Consider the following 26,317-nt stretch of genomic DNA (forward strand, 5'->3'; position numbering starts at 1 on the left):
AATTTTTAATTATTTCATTTTTATCATTTGCTAAATGTATGATTACTTATTTTACCTTACTGAGCATTGTTTTGTGTCTTCTGGATTTTGAACAGGCTAATTATGTATTTATATTCATAGGTCAAGAAGATTATAAATATATTTTCTTGAGACAAAAAAGCTAATTGTATTTCACAGGAACTAGGCTTGGGCAGGAAAGCATCTTGACTTTTACAATTCTACTAAATACTGTTAGGGTAGAAAAAGGACTAAGCATTTAAAAAATCAAAATGGCAATTGTAAAAGGGCGGCTTTCCACCAAGCTGAAGGGAGAAAGCAGAAGATAGAAGTATTGAACCACAATGAGTAGGTGCTAGAAATGTTTAAGAATAGACTGATTTCTAGAAATTCACTTCATGTTTTTCTCCTGAAAACAGCTGGAAATTGAGAATCCTTTACAAGTGAGTTCCAGAGGTGAGGTCTATACAGGCAAAAAGAAAACTGAATTGGTGACTTTGACTTAGAAGAATCATCCCTATTTAGCACAGCACTGAAAATGGAGTTCCTAGGCTTACATTTATTTTTAACTGATTTAGACATTTCAGATTTTCAGCATGTTTTTTTCCAGATAGTATCTCAGTGTTTGAGAGGTATTTGGTGGTTTTTGAAAGATTTCCAATTCCCTCCTGTTGGCAAGGAGCAGTGACCTCAGTCAGCTCTCTGACTAATGATCCTTGGAAGGAGCAGAACAAAAGAGGGAATCCTGTAAATGGAGGGCCTGTGATTTCAAGGTACAGGAGGAGGATTGTTGTGCATAGAATATTGCAATACCACTTTGCAATTCTCTGCTGCAGCAAAGCATGGAACTATTTGCATTTGATATTCTCATTATTTGCATTTGATATTGTCATATGCCCACGTGACTGTGTGCATGTTTACACACACATGTACAGTCAGGCACATGTGTTGATAGAAAATGCCCAAAGGATGGTTTGATCCATATCCAGTTGGTTTAAAAAATACAGATTAGCTTCAAGTTCCATGGCAGACAAACATCAGGCCCAGGACTACATTTTAGCTTCAGCTACGTGGGCAAAAGGATTCCCTTGGGTATGAGGCACAGCACTCTTAGCTGGGAGAATCAAGCTGATCAACAGATTTTGGGAAGTTTCCAACATTTTCCAAAAATCATGTCTGAATAAAACCAGGGAAAAAATTTCAGCAGATTGTAAGAGTAGCTCTGGTATCTCCTTAAAAATAATCCAAAATACTTTTTCTGTAGATATTAATGGTCATTGGCTACAACCCAGGAATTGGTGTGTTTTGGTTCTTTTCTGTTATTCAGTGTTGCACTGGAGTGTTCTGATTGCATGAATTTAACTCAGTAGGCCATCTAGAAGGATAACAATTTTCTAAGTTGTTTTTCTTTGTTTGTCATCTTCCCTGTTTTTAGAATTCTGTATATGGGTATTTGAAATGTTCCACATTTGACTTTGTAACATTTTTGTGGGTTTCTGTGGGTTCCAGCATTTGTATTTTTTTGCCCTATAGTAAAAAAATGAGATTTAGAAATATCACTATTCTCCTATCTTAGAATCTCCTAATGCAGACATTACAGAATCTGCTTTAGCATCCGCAGAGTGTGCTTTTGTTATGCATTTAATAATCTTTTTGAGGCGTAACCTGTTCAGGCTGGGAGCTTTCCAGTGATGTTGCAGATGTCCCACAGCTATGGCTATGCCTGCTGCTTTTGTTGCTATGATTGCAGACAGCTGTAGTGGTAGCTTGCTTGGAGAAAGAAGAAACAATACATCACATGCAACAAGCACTACTGCACTGTGATTTTTACCCCTTCCTCTCGCTGTTTTAGCACAAAACCAACTGCTTGAGGATGGCTGCATTAATGTCTTTTTGCTCATACTTATGGCAAATTAATTACAATCACAGTTTTGTTTACTCTGGCAGTAATTATTTTTTCCACTTACACGCTGTGCAGCTGATCAATTCTAAAGGCTACAACAAGCTAAAAGCACACAGAAGTCGTGGCATCTCTCACATGGAGGCTTCACACATTAGTCACTCCTCCAGCTGCACAGGTAACTGGGACAGAGTTAAGGCACTAAACATTCTACCTGTGATACAATACTACTTGCTGTAAATACTGTTCTGCTCTGAGGTTTTAGGAGCAATCTTGGACTTCAGTAATTACTAGTAATAGGCTTTTTCATATCTGATCATTCATGCAGTGTAAGGAAGATATTTACTCATTCTGCCCAGAGGCTGAGCCAGCAGAGACAGCAAAGCCAATGTGATTCATTGAAGGAAGAGTGGGGACAATTACCAGCAACTTGTTCACATTTTGCCTTGGATAGCCTAAGCTGGTAAGTCAAATTTAACTCTTTAATGCACATATTCCTAATTATTAGTTTCAAGTATGATTGATGCATAAACATACAGTGTTTTTCACCTGTTGTGTTTTCCTAAAATCCTAAGAGAATGCTTTTACAGCTATGCTGTGCCCTACCAGTGCACCTGTCTTTAGAATGTAGCATATATGTGCCACCAACAACAGATAATTATCTATAATTTAGGTATTTATTTTTCTTTCTCTGCAATATGTTTTTGAGGGACATGAATATTAGGTGAGTATTTGACAATTAAAAATGAAAAAAAAAACCACAAATATTTTATAAAGGTAACTATGTTATATTCATTTGTATTTGAATTTGGCTTTTAAAGGACACTGGTGATGGGGAATAAAATGGTTCAGTGCTTAGGTGCAAGTAGAAATCTGATCACAAAGGTGAAGCTGCAGGATGTGTAGCATGAAATATGTTTTGGGAGACCTTGGTCCCTTGTTTGGTTCAGAGCTATAGCCCAGTGACAGTCACACTGGTTTGATGGGTATTTCCATGGCAGGGCAGAAGCTGTTTCCCCAGAGATTTGCTGCAAGACTTTTGTGCTCTTTAAGTCTTGGAAATGAAAGCTGCTGCTAATTGTGACTGGCTATAAGGGGAGCTGATGCTGTCATTTTGTCAAGTCCTGCCTTTCAGTAAAACCAGTAAAACCTGGCGCTGTGCTGCCTGTTGCAGTGCTCACCTTGCTGTGGGGGTGCAAATTAGATCACACTCATTTGGGAGGGCTGCTCCGAACCATATGGAGAGGTCCTTATGTCATCCTGACTCGGGTCAGCTTTGTGCAGAGGCTTCCATAGGTGAAAATATCAAATGGGGCTGTTCTGCACATCTTCTTTTTCTAAATTATTAGTCTTCTATGTGCTGTAAAAATGTTAGTTCTGACAATAACACATCCTCAGGCTAAGTGCATTTCAGCTGGGGGATTTACTGTTTTAATCAAAACAATGTACATTTCAGGTCTTCACCTGATTGTTGAGGCAAGGATATGATTGTAAAAGAAATCAAATTAATAACTTTTTAAAGGAGGCTAAAACTGCTCTCATTATATAGTTTATTTCTGTAAAAAAATAGCAGCATCCAAAAAACCCCATGCTTTCAATCACAGAATCATGTGAATCAAGCTGTCTCTTTTCCTTATTTCTTATTATGCTTTTCACCCACGATTTTGCCCAATCTCGTTTCCATTTCTCTACTGTAAGTCATTTCTATAGCTTAATAAGATCCCACTTCCAGAAAGTTTTACAGAATATTCAACTTGCCTTTTTTCTCATTTCATACCTTGTATGTGTCTAGGAAGGATGCTAAGTATGATAATCTGCAATAGCATTTTGCACTTTACTGTGTCAGTACACTGGTGAAAAAATGCAGCTCGTTCACATCATGTCATTCCAGCTATTGCTTTATTGTTCCCCATTTATTCCCTGCACATGTTTGGGACATTGATGGTGAGTACACAGGGAACACATCTATATTTCAAGTAATTTGTGATTCACCAGTTCTGTGTGGATAGCAAAGATGCCATCTGTTTTATTGTTGAATAGCTGCAATTTCTAGAGTGTTTACTTAGCTTCTCTATAGATTCACCTGCTCTTGACTTCACAGAAACATTGATGAGATAATAAAAGATTCTGTTCTCTTCTTCCATCAGTGTCAGACTGTGGATCTGCTCTGGCTTTTTACTGTCAAAGCTTCCATGTGTGGCAAGGGCACGCCGTGGTTACCATCCTCAGGAGTTGTTGTTTAGGTGGTTGCTAACAAACTTGTTTTCTTCTGAATGGATAAATCCTGGTTCATAGACCAGATCAAGGTGGGAAGGACTCCAGCTACCCCAAGGAACTGTCATATGTGGAGTCAAATTATGTTTAGTCACAGTCCATAAGAACAGTAACCCATGCCATGGGAAACAGGCTCGGTAGTTATCTGCTCTGAACTTTTCTGGGTTAGTGACACAGATTAGCACCCCAGCAATGCCTAAATTTGCTTTGGTTCAAAGCCTACACCAACATTCTAGAATGCTGTAACAGACAGTCCAGTTTCTTTTTACAGAGTACACACTGAAATAGAGAAAACAGCCCTGCCACCTGTCTGAGTTTTGAATGTGTATTGGGAGAGGTGTCACTAGAACACCTCTCCCAAAGACTCTGATTTCCTGGAAAACTGTCCAAGAGATGACAGGTGCTTCTCCTTATACTTGCTCAGGTTAGTATTTTCTCATAAAAGAAAATGCTGCTGTCAAGCTGTTCTCTTGAAATTTGGGATTCTGGAAACAACTTCTCCCTTCTCAAGAAAAGCTTGAACTTGATGACTTTCAAGAGATTCTGTGAAAAATATGTGGGCAACTGAGTTTAAGAAGATGGAGATAAATGCACTTTGCATTAGTGAAGGCTGGAGAAGATATAGGGTTTTTTTTGGAGTCAGGCTGGCAAAATGCCATTTTTTTTTTTTTTTTGTAATTATTTAAATCTTTGAGAGTATTAAAGTCAGCAAGCAGGTAGTTTGGTCTAGTGAGACGGGGAGGATTTTATCAGCCTAGAGAACACTGACAGAGGCATCAGCCTTGTTAGCTTTAATACCAGGCATTCTTGTTTTGTTTAACTAATATCACAATAGGTAGGAGAAGTCCTACTAAGTAGATGTTCCTAATTTATTTAATGTTTACTTACTAAATATCTACACAACCCCTTAGTAAATTCCCATATTGCTTTCATGAACCTTGCAACCTCTGTTGTGCCACTCAGATGTGCTGAGCCTGCTGCTTTTCAAATAAAAACCCATAATCCCGAAGCAGCCAGTGCAGCAAGCTGACCTGCCTTTGAATTAAGAATTGGTTGGGCCTACTCTTCTTTGTCCTCATCTTGAGGGTGGTTAGGTTTGTGTGGCAAATGCAAACTGTTCTTTCTATCCTGAGTTCACTACCAACTGTCTATTAGTATTTGTGTGCGGTATTGGTATTAAAATTTTGTAGTCTTGGAATCAGATTATTTTGGGAAATTGAAACTTCCTGTACAAACATGTCTATGGCACTCCCTGGCCTATTTTTATTCCCTATTTGGGTCTGTATTCTGACCCATACTTTACTGATGGAAAGAAGTTCTTGAAAGCAAAGGTAAAGGGAGAAATTTATGTGGGACAATCTGTAGCACTATGTACTAACGGAAACCAGAAGTGTTACTCTAAATAACTAAGAATTAAATTATTAATAAATTTGGTAACTTCATGAGTTTCTTTAAAATTCTAATGACATAGAAAAGTGGGAGGTGGATAATCAGTTTACTCCATAAACTCAGAGAAAACCAGTCAAAAATCCTTGCAGTATTGCTGCCTCCTGAGTCCCAGAGAGCTTCTGATCATCTCCACACTTGCGCATTTATTTCAGGAGCGCAGCTCACATAATTCCCTTTTGATTGCATACACTGTTGTTCTAATGTAACAAAGTCTTTTCGTCCCATATGACGATTGTGTTGACTCTGTCTCTCTTCCTTCAGAGACTTGATCTCTCTTCAATACCCCAGGAGCGTGGAGAATGTGTGAAATTATTTGTAATAAGATACTTTTATGCTCAGAGTGTCTGCTCACCATAGTGTACAGTGAGAATGGAAGATGTAGAAAGCTTAGGTGACCTGGGTGGTGTCTTTAATCTTAAGGACAAATACCTGCCAAAACCAGCCTCAACAGCAGGGTGAGTGTTTAGTAAAGAATGCTTTTATTGGAAGTAGTCATTAAAGTCTGGTTCTGCAATCCAATTTTCTCAGAAGAAGGCTGAAACCATGAGAACAAAAAAGAATTTGTATCATAGTACAAAAAAAAAAAAAAAAAAAAAAAAAAGATTATTTCCAGAAAAGATAGTCTGAAAAGGTAGTCAGGTTTTGTATTACAACTGTGGAGTCTCCTAGAGAGGCATTCTGCGTTATATATGTGTACACACTCATCAGGGGAAAAGGAATATGTGAAGAAATGGTGCATTTTTGTTACCTTTTCACTTAGAAATCTATAGGGGTAGTTTCCCTCCTGCAATTGGGTCAAATCGGATTCTTAGTTTCCCTTCAGAAAGGCAAAATTATTTCCACATAGCATACCTCCAGAGTTAATTATTAATTAATTTTTTTTTAATACAGAAAAATTACTGTAATGATAGAGTATAGAAAGTATTGTTTAATTATGAGATAGCATGTAAATCCAATTATGTGAGGCAGTCAGAGAGAGGCAGCAGTCCCTCTTGGAAGGGTTTGTACTCTAAATGGACAGTGCAAACACAGAGCAGGATGAAGTAATCCAACAGACATAACCAGTGTCTGTCCACTACGTGGGGAAGAAGTCACTCAGTATGAAACTGTCCATAGCAACATTTACTTTTGGGTGTCATTTTTTTCTGATGCCCGTATTACCAGAACTGACTCTGCAAAAACATTGTTTCCCTCATTAATTGCAACTCCTCCTTCTTTTAATGCAAATTAGCAAATAATTCTGGGGTGGTCTGTTTTATTTTTCCATCTTTAATTCTCTGTCTCCATAGATATCCATGGGTCTAATTCCATAAAGAGAAATTTGCCATTGAAAAACCCCAATGTGCAGAAACTGTGTGTGAAAGTGACTTTAGTCACAGCAGCCTCGCACTGTGTGCTTCAGTCACTCGCTTCTGATCAATGATGTTGGTCTAGCAAAACCTCACTAAACGGCTGCTGTTTTCCTTCCAGAAAACCCTGGCTGAGAATGACCCAGCAAATGCATAACCTGAGCCTCCTGCAGAGCAAAAAGCACAGCATGCCCTCGTCGCCCAGCGCTGCCAAGCGGCTCTACCGGAACCTGTCGGAGAAGCTGAAGGGCGGCCACACGTCCTTTGACGAGGCCTACTTCAGGTCCCGCTGCGACCGCCTCAGCCTCCGCAAGGCCTCCACGGTAACGCCCCGGCCCCACGAGCACAATCACTGAGCACAAACTCTCCCTGCGCCCATCACCTCCCCAGACACTCCCACACCATCCCCCCTGTAAGCACACACACCTTTGCCGATGGTCCCAAAGTGCGTATCTTCTGACCAGTGTTTATCTAAATACACCCTTCACATTACATATTCCTTCAAACATGGCCTCTTCTGTCATACTTCACTAATAAGAAGAGAAATTGCCAGTGAGCTGAGCCAAAGGATTGAGGAGCAGGGCAGGGCACTGCTGCTGGGGACCTAACCTTGAGCCAGTAACTCAGAAGCTCAGATCTGTCCCTTTTCACTCTGGATCTGTCAGCAGTGGGAGTGCCTGTTCCATCAGTCATCATCATTAGGAGACTTGATTTTATGTTGTGTAGATGGGGATTCAGTGGGACACAGACCTGTGTACCAGTGCAAACTTTTTTCCCCCAGCCCACTACATTGTCCTGGGAGTGTCACAGCTTTTGTCACTGACAAACACCCAGCAGAGGAACCTCCAGCTATCGCCAGTCTGGGGTCTGAGCTGGTGTCCACCACAGGCAGTGAATAGACTCCCACTGAACTTGAGAGGCTTTGGATCCCATTCTATCCATTCTGCTTGTTGTTTTCCCAGTTTTCCCTAGAAATAAACAGCAAGAAAACTATTAGTGAAGGGGTGGAAATATTCCAGGTCAAGTTGCTAGCTCATGTATTTTCTAATCATTGAATTTCTGTGCCGCTGAGCTAAGTCAAGGAGTAAAATCATGTCTCCAGACAAGTGAACAACATTTGCTAGATTTTGTTTTCTTTCAGCTTTGGCTTGTGAAGAGTTTTCTTTCCACTCTCTCTTGCTGTGCAACACTTTCCATTCAGTAAATTGTTGTCTTGCTGCAGACATAGCAATGTCCCAAAATAGCTTTATTCTTGAACTCATGTTTATCAAAACAAGTCTTTGCAGAAACTACTTTACCACTTTTTCCAACTCCAGTAGTACATAGTGGACTTTTTCAGTCAAACTCAGAGCAAATAGCTTGAAAGGGGCACTTCATTTTAATTAAGCTACATAAGATTGCATTTCTAAACACTCTGGCACTGAATCACTTACTGGAACATGGTTATTACTTACTGCAAAGCAATACTGTAGTTCTTTTCAGTATATACATTTGTGCATCACAGTAACACCTAAATAAATTAATCACATAACACAGCTGTCCAGCTAATGATTAGAGGCTGCAAGACTGAGTCAAGGAAAAAGCAATGTAAAAACTGCTCCTAAACTTCACCCAATTACTTTTAAATGTGATTAAGTTTTTATTTTAATTTAATGCTTTTGTCCTTTCAGAGCAGAAGAAAGTTATCTAGTAAAGGTAAATGATGGCTCTTGTTGGTATTTGCGACAACACTAGCTGGACTAAAACAGAGCCCTGGGGTCTAAAATTATTACTCCTTATACCTGTTTGGATCTCTTATCCCGAGGCTGCAGATGTCTGAAACATGCTGCAATACTAGAGAGTCTTCTACATGGAATGTGATAAGCTTTTTGCAGCAAACTATATAATTTTCAAATATATTTCTGTTTTCTGTGTGAAAGCAAATAGTTGGGGAAAAGTTGGTCAGGTGTATAGAATGTTTTTCTGGACTTGGAGAGCTGGGCTGGATGCAGATTTCCAAATGAGGCAGATCACTAGCATGGGTGAAGATGTGCTAGATAATTTGCTGCCTCTCCAGGATGTTTTTTGACTGTCTAGCAGAGTTTGATGTGCTCTTCTACGGATGAGGGATGCACACATGATCAGTTAGAAAGGCCACATCACAGCTGCCATGATTTTGCACTCTTTGAAGTTACAAGATTTGCCAATGTATTTCAGCCTATTTTGTGTCTGAATTGCTCATTTGGAAAACCTGATATTTCCAATTTGGTCTTGTAATTGTTTGGATTGGATGAAGTAGCTTATAATAGTCATGCTCTGTTTCTCATTTAAATCAGTGCAGCTTTTTCAATCATATTTCTAATGAAATTAAGAAATAGACATTTACTTTTATTTTTTCCCTTTTGGTGAAACGTTCTTGCCACCAGGTCAGTTGAAAACAGCGTTCATGACAAATTTAACTTAAACATATGCTTAGATTCTGCTCAGCAACTTACTTAGGGCCAAAATTTCACAAATACTTCAGGTATTTCATTTGGCAAGCAGAAATCTGAAGATGTGTTTTCAAAGGCACTCTAGCAGGTCTAAATCATAACTGAATCAAAAAACCCCAGTTTAAATCAAAATTTAAAAAATAATCCTACAGCAATCTGACAGGTAGGTAAAACCTGTTAAGGGGTGTGTGAGTGGGTTTGTGTATTTAAAAAAGACAAAATGCTTTTGTCAGCCATAATTGGGGTTAATTTCAGCTATAATAGTGAAGTTGGCCATCTCTCTTTTATTATCATGTAATGGTGAATTTTTGGTTGATATAATGGAAGAAATTTCTCAGATGTAGTACAAGATTTCCCAAGTTTCTCAAAAAATTGGAATTAAAACCAAATAATTATATGGAAGACTTAGGGTAGCACTCTACAAATGCTAACTCATTTAACTTTTGTACACATACTTAAGGCCAATTAAAAGAGAATTACTTATTCTGTTTTTTAAAAAAAAGGAGAACCATGTGTGTATGCAGTGCTACAGAAGGGAAAATATGAAAAGAGAAATAACTACCTTCCTGTCCTGAGTGAGCACCACAGCCTTTCACTCAGTAATATCATCAGCTTTTCCTTTTTGTTCTGCTCCCAGACTGTTTCCAAAAATGAACTTAAAAAGAAATGCAGACCAATGCAGTCATTCAGTTTCCTTCAACCAATTCCCTTTGTAATATGCTTTTGATTTATTCACTGCTAAATAAGTAGATTTTCATAGCTGTGATCAGTTATAAGAGTAATTATCTTTTGCTTGTTTTCTGATTAGCTCAAAATGCAGATGATTCTGAAGCATAATTATCCCGTACTCACATAAACAACACTGTAGAAATAGTTCCAATAAGAGTAGAAAAAGAATTTGAAATGGACATTAACGGTGATTAAATTAATGCTGTTTAGAATGCTGATGTAGAAGAATTGGTGAATGTATTTCTAGTGGCAGGTGTCCCTGTCTGTGGCAGGTTGTTGTCACAAGTTGATCTTTAAGGTCCCTCCCAGCCCAAACAATTCTGTGATTTTCCAATTTTAAATTTCTAATAATTTCCATGATCAAAAAATATATCAGTTCACAATTCTGCATCATTAATAATGAAGTCTCATGGAGGGAAGAGCAAGCTTTCTTTTTCCTCTGTACTTCAAACATCATTGCTCTCTGTATGCTAATTTTGAGTGCAGATGTTAAATCTATATCACTGTTGAGTGGAGCTGCAGGCATACAGAAGTATCAGAATCATATCAATAATTGAAATATTTTGTGATTATAATTACCTAAAATTCTTTTAATTTCTAGCAAGAGCACTTCATCCTCTCAGGGTACAGGCAAAACACCAGAATAAGTATAAGGTCTCTGATATTGAGATTATAAAGGTTACATAAGCAAGACAGCAGATGTGTGGAGCTACTGGAATGATAAGAAGTATTCCTGCATTGCAGTAAAAATTTCTGACATGTGTAAAGTTTTTCCTTATAACAAGAGAAATATGTGCTGTCTTCTTTTCTAAAATTTTCTAGACATGCACTCTGCCTAATGACAGTGTATGTCCATACAAACCGTATTTATCTTGAACAGAGGGGTTAAAAAAGAATGACAAATAGAGGTGCTTACCATTCAACTATCATTTTTTCTGAAATTTTTATCTTATACCAACCCTAGAGTGTGGCCTAAGTGGTTATAAAATTAAACCTGAATCTTATCGTCTGGAGAAAAGTCTAAATCCTAAGAATGTGACAGAACCTCATGATCAGCAGTGATGTTTAAGTTGTATCTTTTATTCTGCATGGAAACCTACAGAAAAAATATTTCTCCAGGATGAGCTGTTCTGTATTTCAGTGTATACAAGGTGATTCCTGCATCAGCACTACTGTCCCAGATTTGCATTGTTGCTGCATAGCTCACCTCACCCTTAGATTGTCATCTTAACATAAGTATCTCAGGTCTTTACGTTGGCAGTTTGGGTTACAGGGCACCTTCTGCATGCTTGTCTTCCTGTTCTGCTGGTCCCCAATATTCAGCACAGATGGGCTCTGTAGTAAAACCTTTAGCTAACATCACCTTTGCGATTTCTTAGTGTGGTACCAATATTTCACATATACCAATATTAGTGCGGTACCAATATTTCACAAAGAGTAGACCAGAAGATCCCTGTCAGGCCTGACAATTTCAGAAGACACTTTTAACTTCAAGCACACTGAAAAAAAAAACCCATAGAACTGATCAAATTTCCAAGGTGGAGCTGGGGACTGCAGTTTCCAGAACTGCTTGGAAATCCTTAGTCCATGTGTTTTACAAGGAGACACAGAGATATTCCAGCAGGTCACTGTTGTTTCACTGAGAGCAAACCTGGACACAGATATGCCCAATAAAACTATTGATAAATTGATATTTAAAAAAGTAAATTAAGTTTTAGTGTGGTTGAAGTGTTAACTTTTAATCACAGTAGAAGATGGTTTCAGTTCAACATGTATTTCATGGAATAAAGAGTGTATTCTGTGATGAGAATTTTCTCAGTGGTTTTGGGACACAGGGAGCTGGTTTGCACTGTGTATCTGAATCTGTGCTCTGAGCCCTCCTTGCCTTTCTGGGCCTCTTGCTCCTGCTAATTCATTCCAAAGAGGGAAAAACCTATCAGGTAATTGCGGCAATGGGACACTGGGAGAGAATTTAAAGAATCTTGGCAAAAAACTTGTCATTACTGCAGGCTCCAGAAGGATGTTCTCATAAAAGAAACCTGCTACTCTCCTGCACCTGCTTCTCCCCAGCTCAATTAGGAAACAGCAGGGGCCTTTGTGTTGTGCCACTCTTTTATCTCCTTGACACTGGTAAGGAGAAGGTTCAGTGGTTCTCCCTGCCTGAGAGTTGGTGCTGTGCAAGTTCTCTTGTTTGGCTCCTTGTGCTCCCTGCTGCTCAGACATGCACACTGGATACATTTTTTAGTTCCATTTTTACTTCTGTTTTTAAGGTCTACAAATTTCAAAGTTTCTTGTAGTTACAACTTAAATGCAATAATACAGGCACCTAGAAATAACTGAGATGGTAGAATGAACACACTGGGTCCCACTGGAACTGGGAAGGTTTTTCTGCAGGACTGCTCATTTGATTTGGATTTTCATCACCTGATTGTAGTTTTCTGCCTGAAATTTTGAGTTTGAAAAACTCAGTAGTCCAAGGCTCTGCCAAAATTGTCATGTATCATCCAGTTTCACGCTGCAAACATAATGTTGCTCATACAGTTTGATTACAGGACAGATGTCTAAATAAGAATGTGTTTGTTTCATATGGATTTGAATCTCACTTGAATCTTCCCACAGACCTGAAGTAATTTCAAGCACTCCAGGGGTAGAGCAAGCTGAGTTTTGCTGCAAACATTTGCCAAGCTTCAAGCTGAGCCTGAGTTGGAGCTGGAGGAGCAATATTTTATTTTGAAGAGCAATCTCACAAAACACAAATTTTCTCTATTTTTAAAGCACTAACATATGAAAAGTTTTACTGAATTTCTGTCTTTATTGACACACAGAATTTCCAGTGCAATGAAGCTATGTTTGAGGCTGTAGAGCAGCAGGACCTGGATGCTGTTCAGATTCTTCTTTATCAATACACCCTGGAGGAACTGGACCTGAACACACCAAACAGTGAGGGACTCACTCCTTTGGATATTGCTATTTTGACAAACAACGTCCCCATTGCCAGGACCCTTCTACACGTTGGGGCAAAGGAAAGTCCACACTGTAAGTAAAGAACACAAATTGACTTAGAGAATTGCTTGTATGAGATCAGTTCTGCTGTTGTTATTGAAAATTACATGACACACAAAAATTTCCTGGTTTTATCATAAGGATGATTATAACAAGTGTGCTGGAGGATGTTTGCAGCAATATCTGCTCTTTGAATATGTGCTCAGTAGATTTTTTTTCTCTCTCTCTCAGATACACCAACTAATCAATCAGGTTGAGCTTCTAATGTGATTAACTCTGGGGCAGCTGGGTTAATAGCAATTTTGAGAAAAAAATCTTTAAAAATATGGCAACAGGAACTCAGTGATTCAAAGATCATGGTCTGAAGTGTAGAGTTTGTCAGCAAAAATGAAAGGATGATGGGTTGTCTAGACTTTGTTTTATTTTGATTATCCTTTTGATTTTGGCTATGCTGCCTCCAGGAGGCCAGTTGTATTGAAATCTATCACTTCCATTCCCCAAGGACCCCTCACTACTGGTCTTCAAATGGCCTAAAATCCCAATTAAATGAGAATTTCAAAGTTATACAGAACCAGAGAAAACCTAAACACAAAACAGACTTTCTCACTTTACTGGAATATCAATACTGCTTATAACTACATATTGTAGTTATAAAACTTCTTTGTATTCCTTCATGGGCCTTTTTATGCCCAGTTTGTGGGTTGGAGGGTGACTTACCAACCCAATTAATCAACCATATACCATGACACAAACTCTGACGCCTTACGTGGGTCTAAAAATACCCCTATGTAAGAGAATTTGTTTTAAACTGTCAATGCCTATATTTAGGACATTCCCAGCAAGGCTATAATGAGACTGTGTTTGAGGGGTTCGGCCACTGCAGACTCTGCCATTAATTTGAAGTTAGTTAAATTAACAACATTTAGTGCTGGCATGTCAATCTCAGTGCTCCAGGAAATTGCACCTTGAGGCTACTAACATTGCCAGTTTTTTCACTGGAGAGTGTGTGTGCATGTGCATGTTGAGTTTTTTTGCCAGACCCTCAGTGTTGGTACACCTTTATTGCTTTTCTATATCCACAGCACTTATATTATCATTTATTCTGGCCTCCTTTAACCTTCCCTGGAGATTTTTGCATAGTGTAGCTGCTCAGTGAAAAGAGTTTTTTAGTTTTATATTTATTTGTTTATTTTTCTGTCATGGTTCATGACTGAGGCTTTAAAAAAAAGTGTGACAGCATTTAGAGTACATGATTGACTGCTGAAGCAACATTCATTAACCATGACAAATCTAGAGGAAAACACAGTCTTGAGTGTTCTAAACAGCAGTAAAAAAGACTAAACTAATTTTTCATTGACCTCATCTGTAAATAAATGCAGTCTGATGGCGAGCAGGGGCAATCATAAATTAGTATTCATTTCCTGTAATTAATGCAAACATGCCTATGAACACAGAGAATATGAATATATAACCACCTCATTTCCATTTCAAAATATACCCACCAAATTTCCACTTCACTTATCTTGATTTTTAGTTTTTCTGATTGAAATAATGGAGGAAACATTCCCAGTAAAAAGCAAACAATCATTTTGTTTGGGTTTCTTACCTGAAGGGTTTGCAGTGGCTATTTGAGAGTGAAATGCAAAAAGTTATTTTCAGCCCTCAGAACAAAGGTTCACAGCATCTTTGTGCATGGCTTCACTCTTGTGGAACTGATGGCAGTCACTTTCTATTTTGTCCAGACTTTCTGCTCTGCTTTTCGTACTCAACCAACCCTGTTCAAATTAAATCCTGTTTGTATCATCTCAGGGCTGCAGGAACATGATCCAGCACCCCGCAGGAGCATTTTCATTCCTCTGTGGTGGGCAATGAGCAAGACTTCCGCAGGCTGAATGGGAGGGTAAAATCCTGACTCACCCAGTTTTGGGACTGGACACAGCATTTCTTAATGTGATTAAAGTGTACAAGACAGATGCACAGAGCTGGGAGAAGGTGATATAAAGGAATTCCTCATTCCAAGTGCAAAAAAAAAGCTTTCTTCACAGAAAACCTCTGCTCTTTCACTGTATATATTAGCTGTAGTGATCCAGCTGAAATCTCATTATAGCCTCTAACCTAACTCTGTAGAAAAGAGGATCTGGAAGACAGATAGCTTCCATCTGTATCACCTGGATTTCTGCCTAGAACAGCAGCAGATAAAGCAATAGAAAGTAAAACTATGATCTTCATCTCCACATGGGACTCAGATTGTATAAATCTCAACAGGAACCCAACATCTTTTAAAAACAAAGTAACTAAGATCAGAGAGTAAAGCATTTAAAATATTAATTTAGTTGGGGAGAAGACAAAGTGTTATCTTTTCAGTTACTATCATTCATCATATACTCATGGTTTGTCTTGTTCATGTGAACCCAAATAAAAATAAGATTAAAATTCCCACTGGCTGATTGGACATCAGAGACTCGACAAATGTGGATCTGAGCCTTGATTAAACATATAGAGCCATATCCTTAGTGAGCGCTTGAACCAATGCCAGTGCTCAACCACCTGAAGCTCTGGCACATAAAATCTCCTTCCTCAGTCCTGTTGTGCTATCAGATGTGTTGCATGCTTATTGTAGGCATGGATCCAGGAAACCCTATCACCTCTGGCCTCCCAGTAAACAACAGTTCTGAGGATACCAGCGGGTTCCAGGGAGCCTGGCCATATGTCCCTGATGTCCATATGAAGAATGATCAAACTTAAGAAAGATGGCTTCAAGCCAGCTTCTGAAAGCAAAGTCCTAGAGACAAGCATTCTTCAAAAACAACCCTTTGGATGTCAGAGGTGTTGAGTAATTCTTTGCTCTCCCGTGGCTGTAAAGATCCCAGGCCACTTTTCACATCAGTAGGGTTATTCTTAGACTCTGCTAAACTCTGGCTGTCATACTGTTATGAGAGACAGAGGCAAAAGTTAAAATGAGAGGTTCAGGCTGGATAAAACAAACACCTTTTTCACTATAAGGACAGTGAAGCAGTGGAAAAATCTCAATCCATCCTGGGAAGTTTTCAAGACCAGACTGAATAATACCTGAAGTAACTCAGTCTGACCTCTTGGCTGAGCCTATTTTGATGAGGATTGGTCTAGAGAAGGTCCTTTCCAATACAATTTGTCCCATATAATCCCAGTTTAGAAATAACACATTCATATCCACATGCAAATTTGGTCCTGTGGTGTTTTGGTGTCAAAAACCTATGCAAGTCTTGGTGCTTTATATGGTACAGTTTGATGTTTTCAGAAATGTCTGCTGTTCCTGACTTGTGCAAGTGAATGATGGGTTCAGTCTGTGCAAGATTCCTGCTGTTCCTGTGAAAGACTTGGGGCAGCCAAGAGCCTGCCTGTCTCTACTTAGCAACTCCTCACTATTGCTAAGAAAAGCCACATGTGCCAGGGCCCTGATTATGGTAAAAAGAGGCCCTTTAAATTAAGGTATCTCAGAGCTCTTCTGCAAAATCATCATACAACAAAGTGATTTTCTGTGATTTCAGAATTCCTTCTCTTGTGCACTCTTTCCTGCATATTGAAAACCAAATCAATACCTGCATTTATTTTCAAATTAAACATCTTTATAAGTCCTACTTTCTAAACTGCAGATTGAACCGTTTTAGGCTAAGAGCAACTCTGAAAATAGGACTTGATTCACCACATTTCACTCTACAATCAAGGGGCTTGTTTAGGAAATTGAGCTAAAATCAAACCTATTCTAGTTTGTAACCTATATGATCTTAATTTTACCTTGATGTAGCCCACAGTAGTTCACACATAAATTCTGAACTGCTAAACTCAAATTGATATTATTCTGAGCATGGGAGGAAGAAATCTCCACGTAGCAAGCTGGTCGCTGCCTGTCAGAGGACTAATTAAGTTCTCTGGACAAAACTGTGGCACAAAAAGCTGGAAAGAGATCCATTCTCTACCAGCTATGGACTTAAGGCACAAAAAATTCTTAATTTTGCTAATCAATTTTGCTTCTTGTTTGTTGAAGTTTAAATATTGTGTTTGTAACCAGTACAATCTCCTTTTCTTTTAATGTAAGTTCACAATATTATACTGAAGCAGAGGTTGGAGGGAGAGGTTATTATTTTAGCTTGGTTTTCATATTCTGACTTACAACAGAAATGCAATTACAGTCTAATTAAGACAAATTTAAGCATATGAGAAATACCAGAGGAAAAATGTGGCAAATTAATTCATGTTGTTAATGACATTTAAGTGGCCAGATCTTTAAGGAAAATTAAAATAAATGCAATAATACAGAAACACTGTCAGAACACAACCTGACACCCTCTTGTCCAGAGTGTTGGTAGCAGTCAGATGAAATGGTGGCTGCAATTCTCCTGGAGTGACAAATGTGGTTCTGTTGAAGCAGTGATCCTGTAGAAGAACTTGATTTTCCTCTGAAGGTCCAGTGGTGGTTATGGAGGTCTTGTCCTCTGAGAATCCAGTGGGAAAAGTCTTCTGTGGTGTTCCAAACATCAGATTATATCCAGGTAGGAATGCTTGGTTCCTCCCTGAGTGGAGTATCTCCCAGTGGGATGACGTAGTTTTATCAGCCATGCAGTGAGACTCGAGGCCCATTAACAGAAAATATCCCTCAGAGTTATCAGAGTCATGAAGGAAATAAGGAACTCTGCCCCGCCTGGTTTTAACAGCTTGTGAAGATGGTGATAGAATACAAACTTTTGGGTACATCTTACATTGTAACCTAAGACGTGTTCTGAGCACAGCTAAAATTTTGCCAAGCATTTCCTATTTCCCGCTTTTCCTGGCAGTTGTGACCGTGGAGAGCAGGTCTGTGCACCTGAGCATGCTGGTGCAGGAGGCCCAGCAGAGAGTGGTGGAACTATCAGCACAAGCAGCGAGTGAAGGGCTGGGCACAGAGAGCACCGAGAGGGAGAAGCAGCTCAAGAGCTGGGAGTGGAGGGCCCGGCTCTACCAGCGCATGAGAGCCGGCTACGAGCATGCCCGTGAGTATGTTGCATTTTTCTCAACTTGGAAATAAAACTCGAGGTAATTTTAGTAAGGAGGTCATAAAAACGAGGATCTTTATTTGAAGGCCTTCAGGGGCAGTTGTAGACAGATGCCCACAAAAGCCCATCCCTACAGGGATGAGTATATTTTTACAGGTTTTAGGAAATTAGCATAATGCATAAAAAGCATCAGTTAGGAGGATATAATTTGTTGTATGTTAAGGTTATTTCTTCAAGACAGATGTAGTTCTCCTTCTCTTAGATACTAAATATAGGAAATGCAGAAATAGTGAAAATTATATACTGACTTTTTAAATCAATCCCAGCCATAAGTAATGATATTTTTTTGTTTGATTTCTGAATTGAGTCTGAATGGTATTCAGCAAACTTAGCCTTTTTTTTTTTTTTCCTTTTTTTAAACAAAAATGTTAGACCTCAATTGAAAACTATATTTTGGAACTATTACACCAAAACAGTTGTGGAATTTGCAATTTTTGAATCCAAATAACATAAAATTGTTTTCTGGTTTTTGATAAATTTGAATTTATTAGTCAAACCATCAAGGGTTCATTAGCTCTTTGTGGTTTTGTCCTTTCCCTCTCCTCTTATCCACCCCAAGAGATTTATAGGGGCTTTTCATTGACATAATTAGCATGGATCTGTTTTATTGGGTTACATATATGCAGGAAGATATTTTTAACCAAAAAGGAGCCAAAAACCATGATAGAAACAAATGGTGTCTGCAGGATATTGTTAGTAGGGTCACTAATTAAAATGCTCAAAAGGCAGAAAACACAAACACCTACAACCCAAAGCTCACAATTGCAGGGTGATTTTCAGTGGGTTCTTTGAAGACTCAGGAACATTGTTTGAATAGGATTTGTTGTGCTGAAGAGCTGATGTTTTCTCTTCTCTCCCAGGAGCCCCCGAGGCGCCAACCAATGTCTGTCTCATGGTAACGAGCAGCACATCACTCACTGTCACCTTCCAAGAACCCCTCAGTGTCAACTCAGCTGTGGTGACCAAGTATAAAGGTACTGGATTTAGACATCTTTCACTCCCCTTAACAATGTACAAAAATTTGAGGGCTAAGTGGCAAAGGTATTTATCTACAAGAGTTTATATTATGATGCAAGCAGTGTTTAAATGTAATTATTTTCCCAGTAAACAGACATAGAAGTGGGATTTTCTTGAAAGATTACCCAAGGACAAAATTTTTATTTAAAAAAAAAAAAAAAAGAAAAATAAATTACCAAAAGCTTTCTCCATGAGTGCTTTGAAGAAGTTTGCTTGACTCACTGTGGTTAAGACATCAGCTCAATGACTGGGTTGAGATGAGCAGTTACAAAACACAAACTAACTTTTGGTGCCTGTGGGCTCCTGAAACCATGTGTATCCTTGTAAAAGCCAAACCCACACCACCATTCCTTAAAGGAATGCCTCTGGAAGCTGAAACTTCTGGCACAGGCATCATACAGCCCAATTAATTAGCTATTCCAGGGCTGCCACATCATTCTTGGAAGAGTGATACATTTGGGGTGGCACCAGTTAGTTGCAAAGTGGAATGAATAAGAAAATGCTTCCATCTGAATAGCTCTGTTGAATAGAGATGGTTTTAAAACAGAATTTCTGTTCCACAGGAAATTCCTACATTAAGAAAAAAAGCAAGTTTTACTGAAGATTAGAACAAAAATTAGAATTTTTAAAATTTCCTGTTTAAAGGAACTTTCAGGTTTTCTACAATCTTTGGAACAGTAAGTTCTTCAGTGTTAAGCACAGCAATCCACAGCCTCCAGCATCCAGTGGGAGCATGAATCCTCCCACAGGTCAAGGGACTGGGGGTCTGAAGCCTCCTTGGTCCTGCCCAGGGGAGTCAAGGAGTGGGAGCCTGAAAGTCCTTTTGGTTATTTCCCCCAGTTTCTTCCTTCATGCTTCCTGCTGTGTTTGTTTCTTTGTATTAATCATTGAAAACTCCTTCCAGAGGTGCCTAAACCTAAAATTTCCATACTCACAGCCAACACTGTCCTGGCTGCATGGTGGGGAATCTGTTTCATGTTTCCATGGGGGATGTCCCAGGGATGGTTTCAAGAGGAGAGATTCAGAAAGACCCCGTCCCTCGAGGGTCCAGCAGCTCAGGGAGCCCTTCGAAAGGTGGGACATGCAGTGCACAGGCTCCATGGCAGCAGCACAAGCTCCCAAAGCACTACAGGAGCTTATCTTGGGAAAGGTACATCGTCTCTTTCCTTCCTCCTCCTGCTTCTGGTCACGGATTACACTCACCACTGACTCTGCCCAGCAAAATAATTTTTTATGTTCTATGAAAAAAAAAAAAAAAAAAAAAGCTCCCAGACACTATTGCAGCCATCAAAGTGATAATGCCCCTCATAGCCTCAGTAGAAAGCAAATTACTGTATTACACCTAGTCAGCTGTGCAGTGCTGCAGGAAGTGCAATTTTCAAAAACATCAAAGCCCTTTAGAAGCCTAAATCTAATTTTCAGCAATGGGTTGTGTTGCCAGGGAACTAAATTTCATTTAAGAGCTTCCCACTGCCTGATTTACTTGTGAAAACAATACTTGGGCTCCTAAAACACCAAAATTCTCTAGAAAATATCAGTCTGTTCTTCGTAATGGTTGTATTTTAAATAACCCTGAAACATTGTCTACCCTCTAATTATAATGATTCTTGGTATTTTCACAGGAAATCAAATTCCCAAACAGTGCTAATTTTTAAAAATAATTTTGTGAAGGTTGCAGTACTTTTCTCTTGGGCATTCATTTGGGTTGAACTTGGTTTGTACCATGTCAGTGGCGTCCTGTTTTTGATAAACATAGCATTCAGAGAAATTTAATCCAACCTGACCCAACTTTCTGATCAGACCAGGTAGCACTGCCTTGTATTTTGAATTACCCTCACTCGTGATCATTTTATGCTCTATCAAGTTGACAGTTAGTCTTGCCAGAATATTCTTTTTAAATCCTTTCTCCCAGGAGACTTGTATATTTATGGTTAGATAAAAAGAAAGATCATTAATAGCTCCTTTTGGTGACTTTCAGGAATTAATTAAGCACTGGTTGTAGAATTGTTTATTGCAATATGGAGTGAGATTCTTTGTGCTACTTTGAGGGGTCATAAAATGAACCTTTCAAATGATCACTTGCAAGAATGATTAGAACCAGCTAGCAATTACTAGCCCTTAAAGGAGAGCTTGATAACAAAGTGTGAGGATCTTTTTAGTTAGATATATAAACCTCCTGTCCAGAAAACCATTGAAGCATTTTGCTAATTCAGGAACAAAAAAAAAAAAAAGGGTTGCTAATGTGTTTTTTTTTCTCCCTCAATACTTTACCATTTCTTTTTCTAAGCAAATTAAAATTCAGGAGCATTTGCAATTGTGTTTAGGGAATACTTACTCATTAACAGAAACTAATAGTGTTCTTTTCTCTGGACCTGAACTATAGGGAATAAAAACTGACATCAATTCTGTTCAGCTTAGTTGTGAAAAACTGCCAATTCAATTTATCCTGTGTCTTTTTTCTTTCTTTTTCCTTTTTTTTTTTTTTTATTTTTTTTTCTTCCCAAAGCTTTATTTGCCCAAATGCCTTTTAGAAACTGGGCTTGGAACATTATCTAACTGTCTGCTGTTTTCCTGTGTGTGATCTTTTCCCTTGTTAGCTGTATAACTTACAAATAATCATACAGGAGAATAATACTTTGCACTCACTCTCTAACCACTAAAACCATCTCACTTCATTAGGAGATTTAATTTTAACCACACACGGTGAATGGGTATTGACTTTGGTGTCCCAGCTGGATGGCAGCTCAGTGACTGCATTCTGTTCAGCCATTGCTTTAAGGAGCCAGAGTATTCTTTACTTCCTCTCCTGGATTGTTGTTTAATGTTGCAGGCACCATCCTAATGGCTCCCTTCAGTTTCCCTCTGGAGAAGGCTGCAGCGTGGTGGTGGCTGATGAGAAATTATTCCTGACTATATTGTAACTTAGTAAAGTGTTTTGAGGCTGGAAGCAGACAGGCATGGCATAAATCAATAATAAAAGTAATAATCTGCTCCATGCTGGAGAAAGACTCCAAGCCAGAGACACCTCACCCCAGCCAGTTTTAGGAAGGATGTGAAGCATCACTGTAATATTGAGGAAAAAAGCCCAGCCCTTGGCTAATTGTGCCCTAGAGCCAAACTTCACATCCCACCATGGAAGTACTTAGGACCTGCTTTAGTTTTACATCTTTGAAAGCACAATCCCAACGTTCCACACTAACATACAAAACAAATTGCCGCAGTTTGAAGCCAGGAAGAGCTTTCTCTTTACACCACCACACTGGTACTGCAGGATGTTTGGTTCTCCCAGAGCTGCACCACTGCAGCCATCTGGATGAAAAACACCCCAGAGCAGCACAATCCAGGCAGGCAGCACTCAGCTCCCAGGAGCATCCCTCTAGAGACGAGCAGCGAGCACTTGCTGGGCTTTAAGAACTGCTGTCTTTTACTAAGCAGCTTTTTTGGGTTCATGTGTTCCACACAACACATACACATAAAGAAAGCAGGGTTTTTTTTCAAAGAAAAATATTAAAAGTCATATTAAGTAATTTTGTCACATTTATTTTCTGTGGATTTTAAACCTGATTATTATTTTGCTTTTACAGTGAAGAAGTACAGATAAACCTCCTCTTACTGCATGATTTTTTCCATCTATTTCCCATGAGAAGTAGTCATAATAATGCTGTGATACCAAAGTATAGAATAAGGAAGAAAAAATGGACATAGTGCTGATCACTACCTACTGGAAAGGATCACCATGCAGTGAAAAATCTCTGTTTATATTTTATTTACAATTTTTAAACAAACATCTATATTCTCTTTTCAAGAAAAAAAATGAAACAGCTTGTATAACCCAAGTTGAGCTAATTTATTTTAGAGCCTGGAACTATTTATGTTTGAAGAGAGAGGAAGAAAGACATGTTTGATGTAGCAAACAAAGCTAATCTTCTCTGTTTGGTTGTAGCTGTGGATGCCAAGTTATTTTCCAGATAGTGATGTTGAGCTGTCTGGGCCACTTTAGCCCTTGTTACCTTTTTGTTTAGTTTGGTCTTTTAGCAGAGTATTTCATATTTGTTAGAACTTTCCCGCTGCTTTCCAGGATTTCTTTTGGATTAAGATTTTTATTTTCAGTCGATGTAGCTCTTTAAAACACAAAACAAAACAAAACAGGTTGGCTTAGATCAGGAGAGAATTAGTTATGTTTTGCTTAAATTTTGAGAAAAGGTCGTTCTCTGCCTCCTTTCTTCCAAAGCACTTTGTGGTCCATTTCAGATTTTTTTTTTTTTTTTTTTAATGAGAATAATTTTAATTGAGTCCCTGTTTCAGTCCTGGCTGGATATGCAGTAGCCCCAGGATGTTGCTGTCACACAGCTGCATGAAAAGGGTCTGCTCCAGTCCAGAACAGACCAGTACCATCTCCTGCTGCCACTGGGAGTCTCAGTAAGGGATGGTGGGAGCTGCCTTTGCACTCAGGGTCAGCACCTGTGCTTAGGAATGAGAAGCTGGGCCGGGCTGAGACCTGCCCTGGAGCTCAAAAGAAACCTGGACCTGGGATTCCCAGCTGGCTTCTCACCAAGTCAGTGGAAAATTTACATTAAAGATTTCAGTGTGAAAAACCTCCAGGACTTTACAGGAATTATCTGTAAATTTTGTGTGCTTCTGCATATTTTATTCTTGGGGGCAATCCTTTCACAAGCAAATAATATCATCATTTTGTGTGGGCTTCTGCTTGTCCCCATGAACACATACAAACAGCAGATACCACTTTTTTAAATTATGTGTTTGATATGTTTATCAGAAGTTGGCCTTCTATGTTTGACCAAGTTTGGATGTGTTCCATAGCAGGCTCCCTGCAGTGATCCTCAAAGACCTACATATACAGATATATTGCTATATCTCTATATCCATATCTATATATATCTTTCTCTAGTTTGGTAGCAAATATCTGCTCATATAGCAGTGTCAGAGTGGAAAGCAGCAAGCCTGTGCTTTCTTTGACTTCTAGAAGAACCCTGGTTATAGAAATGAATGCTTGTGGAAACGAGTCTTATGAAAACAAAGTGCTTTAATAATAATACCTCTGTCTCTCTAAAGTAGATGCTGTGCCACTGCTTGATTCTGGTCCAGTCCATAGTGGAATTGAGCAGCATTCTGCACTTGGTCTTGAGCCCTTTCCACTTAGTTTCTTTGTATATTTTGAAATTCATTCTCTCTTTTTTCAAAACAGTTCTTGCTCCATAAAAAGAAAAGAGAATACATTTCTTTGTAAGACATTTGAATTTATCCTGCTGAATAGGTGTGGTCTGATATTTTTTACAGTAGTTCATTTATGGCATTTTATTAGGTCTCCCAGGCACTTTATTTGCACGTTACATTTTGGTAGCTAACAGGACTGTGCAATTTGACTTCTATTTTTATGCCTAGCCAGTACAGAAGTGTATAAAAGTTAAAACAAACCTTTCTATTTCCAGCTCCTGTCAATGTATGTAGTATGTGCTGGACTTAACATAAATTTTAAGACCTTCTATTATTTAAGTTTGTTATGTATTTAAAATCACCTTTGAACATGAATCACATATTAAGTGATGGTGTAATTAACTTATGTAGCTAATCAAACACCAGTTACTCAGCTGAATCATTCTTTCCTCTTGCTTTGTGTTTAATAAGGATTTTGAACAGCAGCTCAGAATGAATAGCTATGAGAAAACCCAGACATACAGTCTCTACTTTTGTCTGCCTTCATTTCTGAGGAAAAAGGCTCGTATCATGATGTTATTAAATTTTAGACACTGCTTTGCATTTTACATTTGCTTTGACTTACCAAAACTATTGAGTTTTGGGGTTTTTTTTTAATTCTTTGCATGTGGCTGTTACAGCCATTTCATATGTATGGCACAGAAGAGGTGAATTCCCTGTAGTTAGTGGCAGGACTGGGACTCAAGGCCTTCAGCTTCTGTCTTGAAGCAGGTCCATGATTTAGCATATATTTTGATTAATGGATTTGGGAATGAAGATTCACTGAAGACTTAAACAAAACCAGAATTTCTTCAAAGAGTTTAAGGCAAAGTTTCCCTGCTCACAGCTTCATCTCGTCTTCTCTGGCCCATCATGGACTTTTTTGGACCATTTACAAGCATCAAAGGTCTGGGTCTTCTTTGCCTCCCCAGCCAAAGCCTGACCCTGTTCTAGTAATCAGATCTGACCCCCAGAGCTGATGCCTGTCCATAAATTTGGAATCAGGTCTTGGGATCTGCTGCAAGCTGCTACCTCATGGATTGAGCATAAACTGCAGGTTTCCTGCTTCCATGCATGAGTGCCCAGTCAGTTCAGGCATGACCACCTCATCAGTTTGTGCACGAGCACACAATTAATTTACTAATGAACATCCAGCTGGCTCCCCCATGAGCTCCTTCTTAACCCATGCCTGAGCTCAGGGCACACCTGAGCACCCTCTTGGCTCACTCCTGAGCACACTGATGGGCATGGAGGGCAGTTTCCAGTAGCCAGGGGCAACTGAAGGAGGGGAGGAGGTCAAGAGAAGCCCTGTGCTGCTCACAGCTGGCCTGGCCATGGCTCAGTGTGATGGAAAACCCAGCAATGAGTGAAAGCCACAACAGAGAGAAGGGAAGCTGACAGTAGGAGAGGGGGAGGAAAAGTATATTAAGTTCAGTCTAGGAAAGATGGTGGGAATGTGTCCACTTAGATATTTTTAAAATTATATTTACTTTCTTCTCACTTTGAATGAATTATTAGAAATTTGTGCTAATTAGCAATAAATTATATGAAGTAAAATCTCCCAAATCAAGGCTGGTTTGCCTGCCACACCTGTCTGCATTGCTAGGGAATGTGAAAGCTCTGTAAGTTACTGTAGGGATTATTCTATAAAGAAATAAAAGCCTTAAATATGGTTAATCAACATCTATGCAGCAAAGTCCCTGTTCATATCACAGAGGAACTAGAGGACAAGGAGTGGAATCCCATTAAAGAGATTCCTTGAATTAACCTCTGAGCATTTCCTTCCTTTGCTCCCCGCACTGTGCAGTGCTCTGCTATGCCTCCTTCATTGTGATAGATTACTTT

General features: G+C 39.0%; 1 protein-coding gene across 3 annotated transcripts in view; it reads left to right on the forward strand.

Moving 5' to 3' along the window:
• Window positions 1-2,225: 2,225 nt before the first annotated feature.
• ANKFN1 (ankyrin repeat and fibronectin type III domain containing 1) overlaps window positions 2,226-26,317 on the forward strand; it is a 71,107-nt gene continuing 47,015 nt past the window's right edge. Inside the window, exons 1-6 of one of the 3 annotated variants that reach the window (XM_030287227.4) lie at window positions 2,232-2,360; window positions 5,882-6,075; window positions 7,091-7,292; window positions 12,995-13,205; window positions 17,984-18,178; window positions 19,102-19,215. In XM_030287227.4, the coding sequence (XP_030143087.4) occupies window positions 5,990-6,075; window positions 7,091-7,292; window positions 12,995-13,205; window positions 17,984-18,178; window positions 19,102-19,215 (808 nt within the window). In that variant the 5' untranslated portion in view covers window positions 2,232-2,360; window positions 5,882-5,989. Of the gene's footprint in view, window positions 6,076-7,090; window positions 7,293-12,994; window positions 13,206-17,983; window positions 18,179-19,101; window positions 19,216-26,317 lie in introns of all 3 variants that reach the window. The other 2 variants (XM_012578604.5, XM_041719872.2) reach the window with 2 other exon arrangements.

This window comes from Taeniopygia guttata, chromosome 18 (genome assembly GCF_048771995.1).
Source record: "Taeniopygia guttata chromosome 18, bTaeGut7.mat, whole genome shotgun sequence".
NCBI lineage: Eukaryota > Metazoa > Chordata > Aves > Passeriformes > Estrildidae > Taeniopygia > Taeniopygia guttata.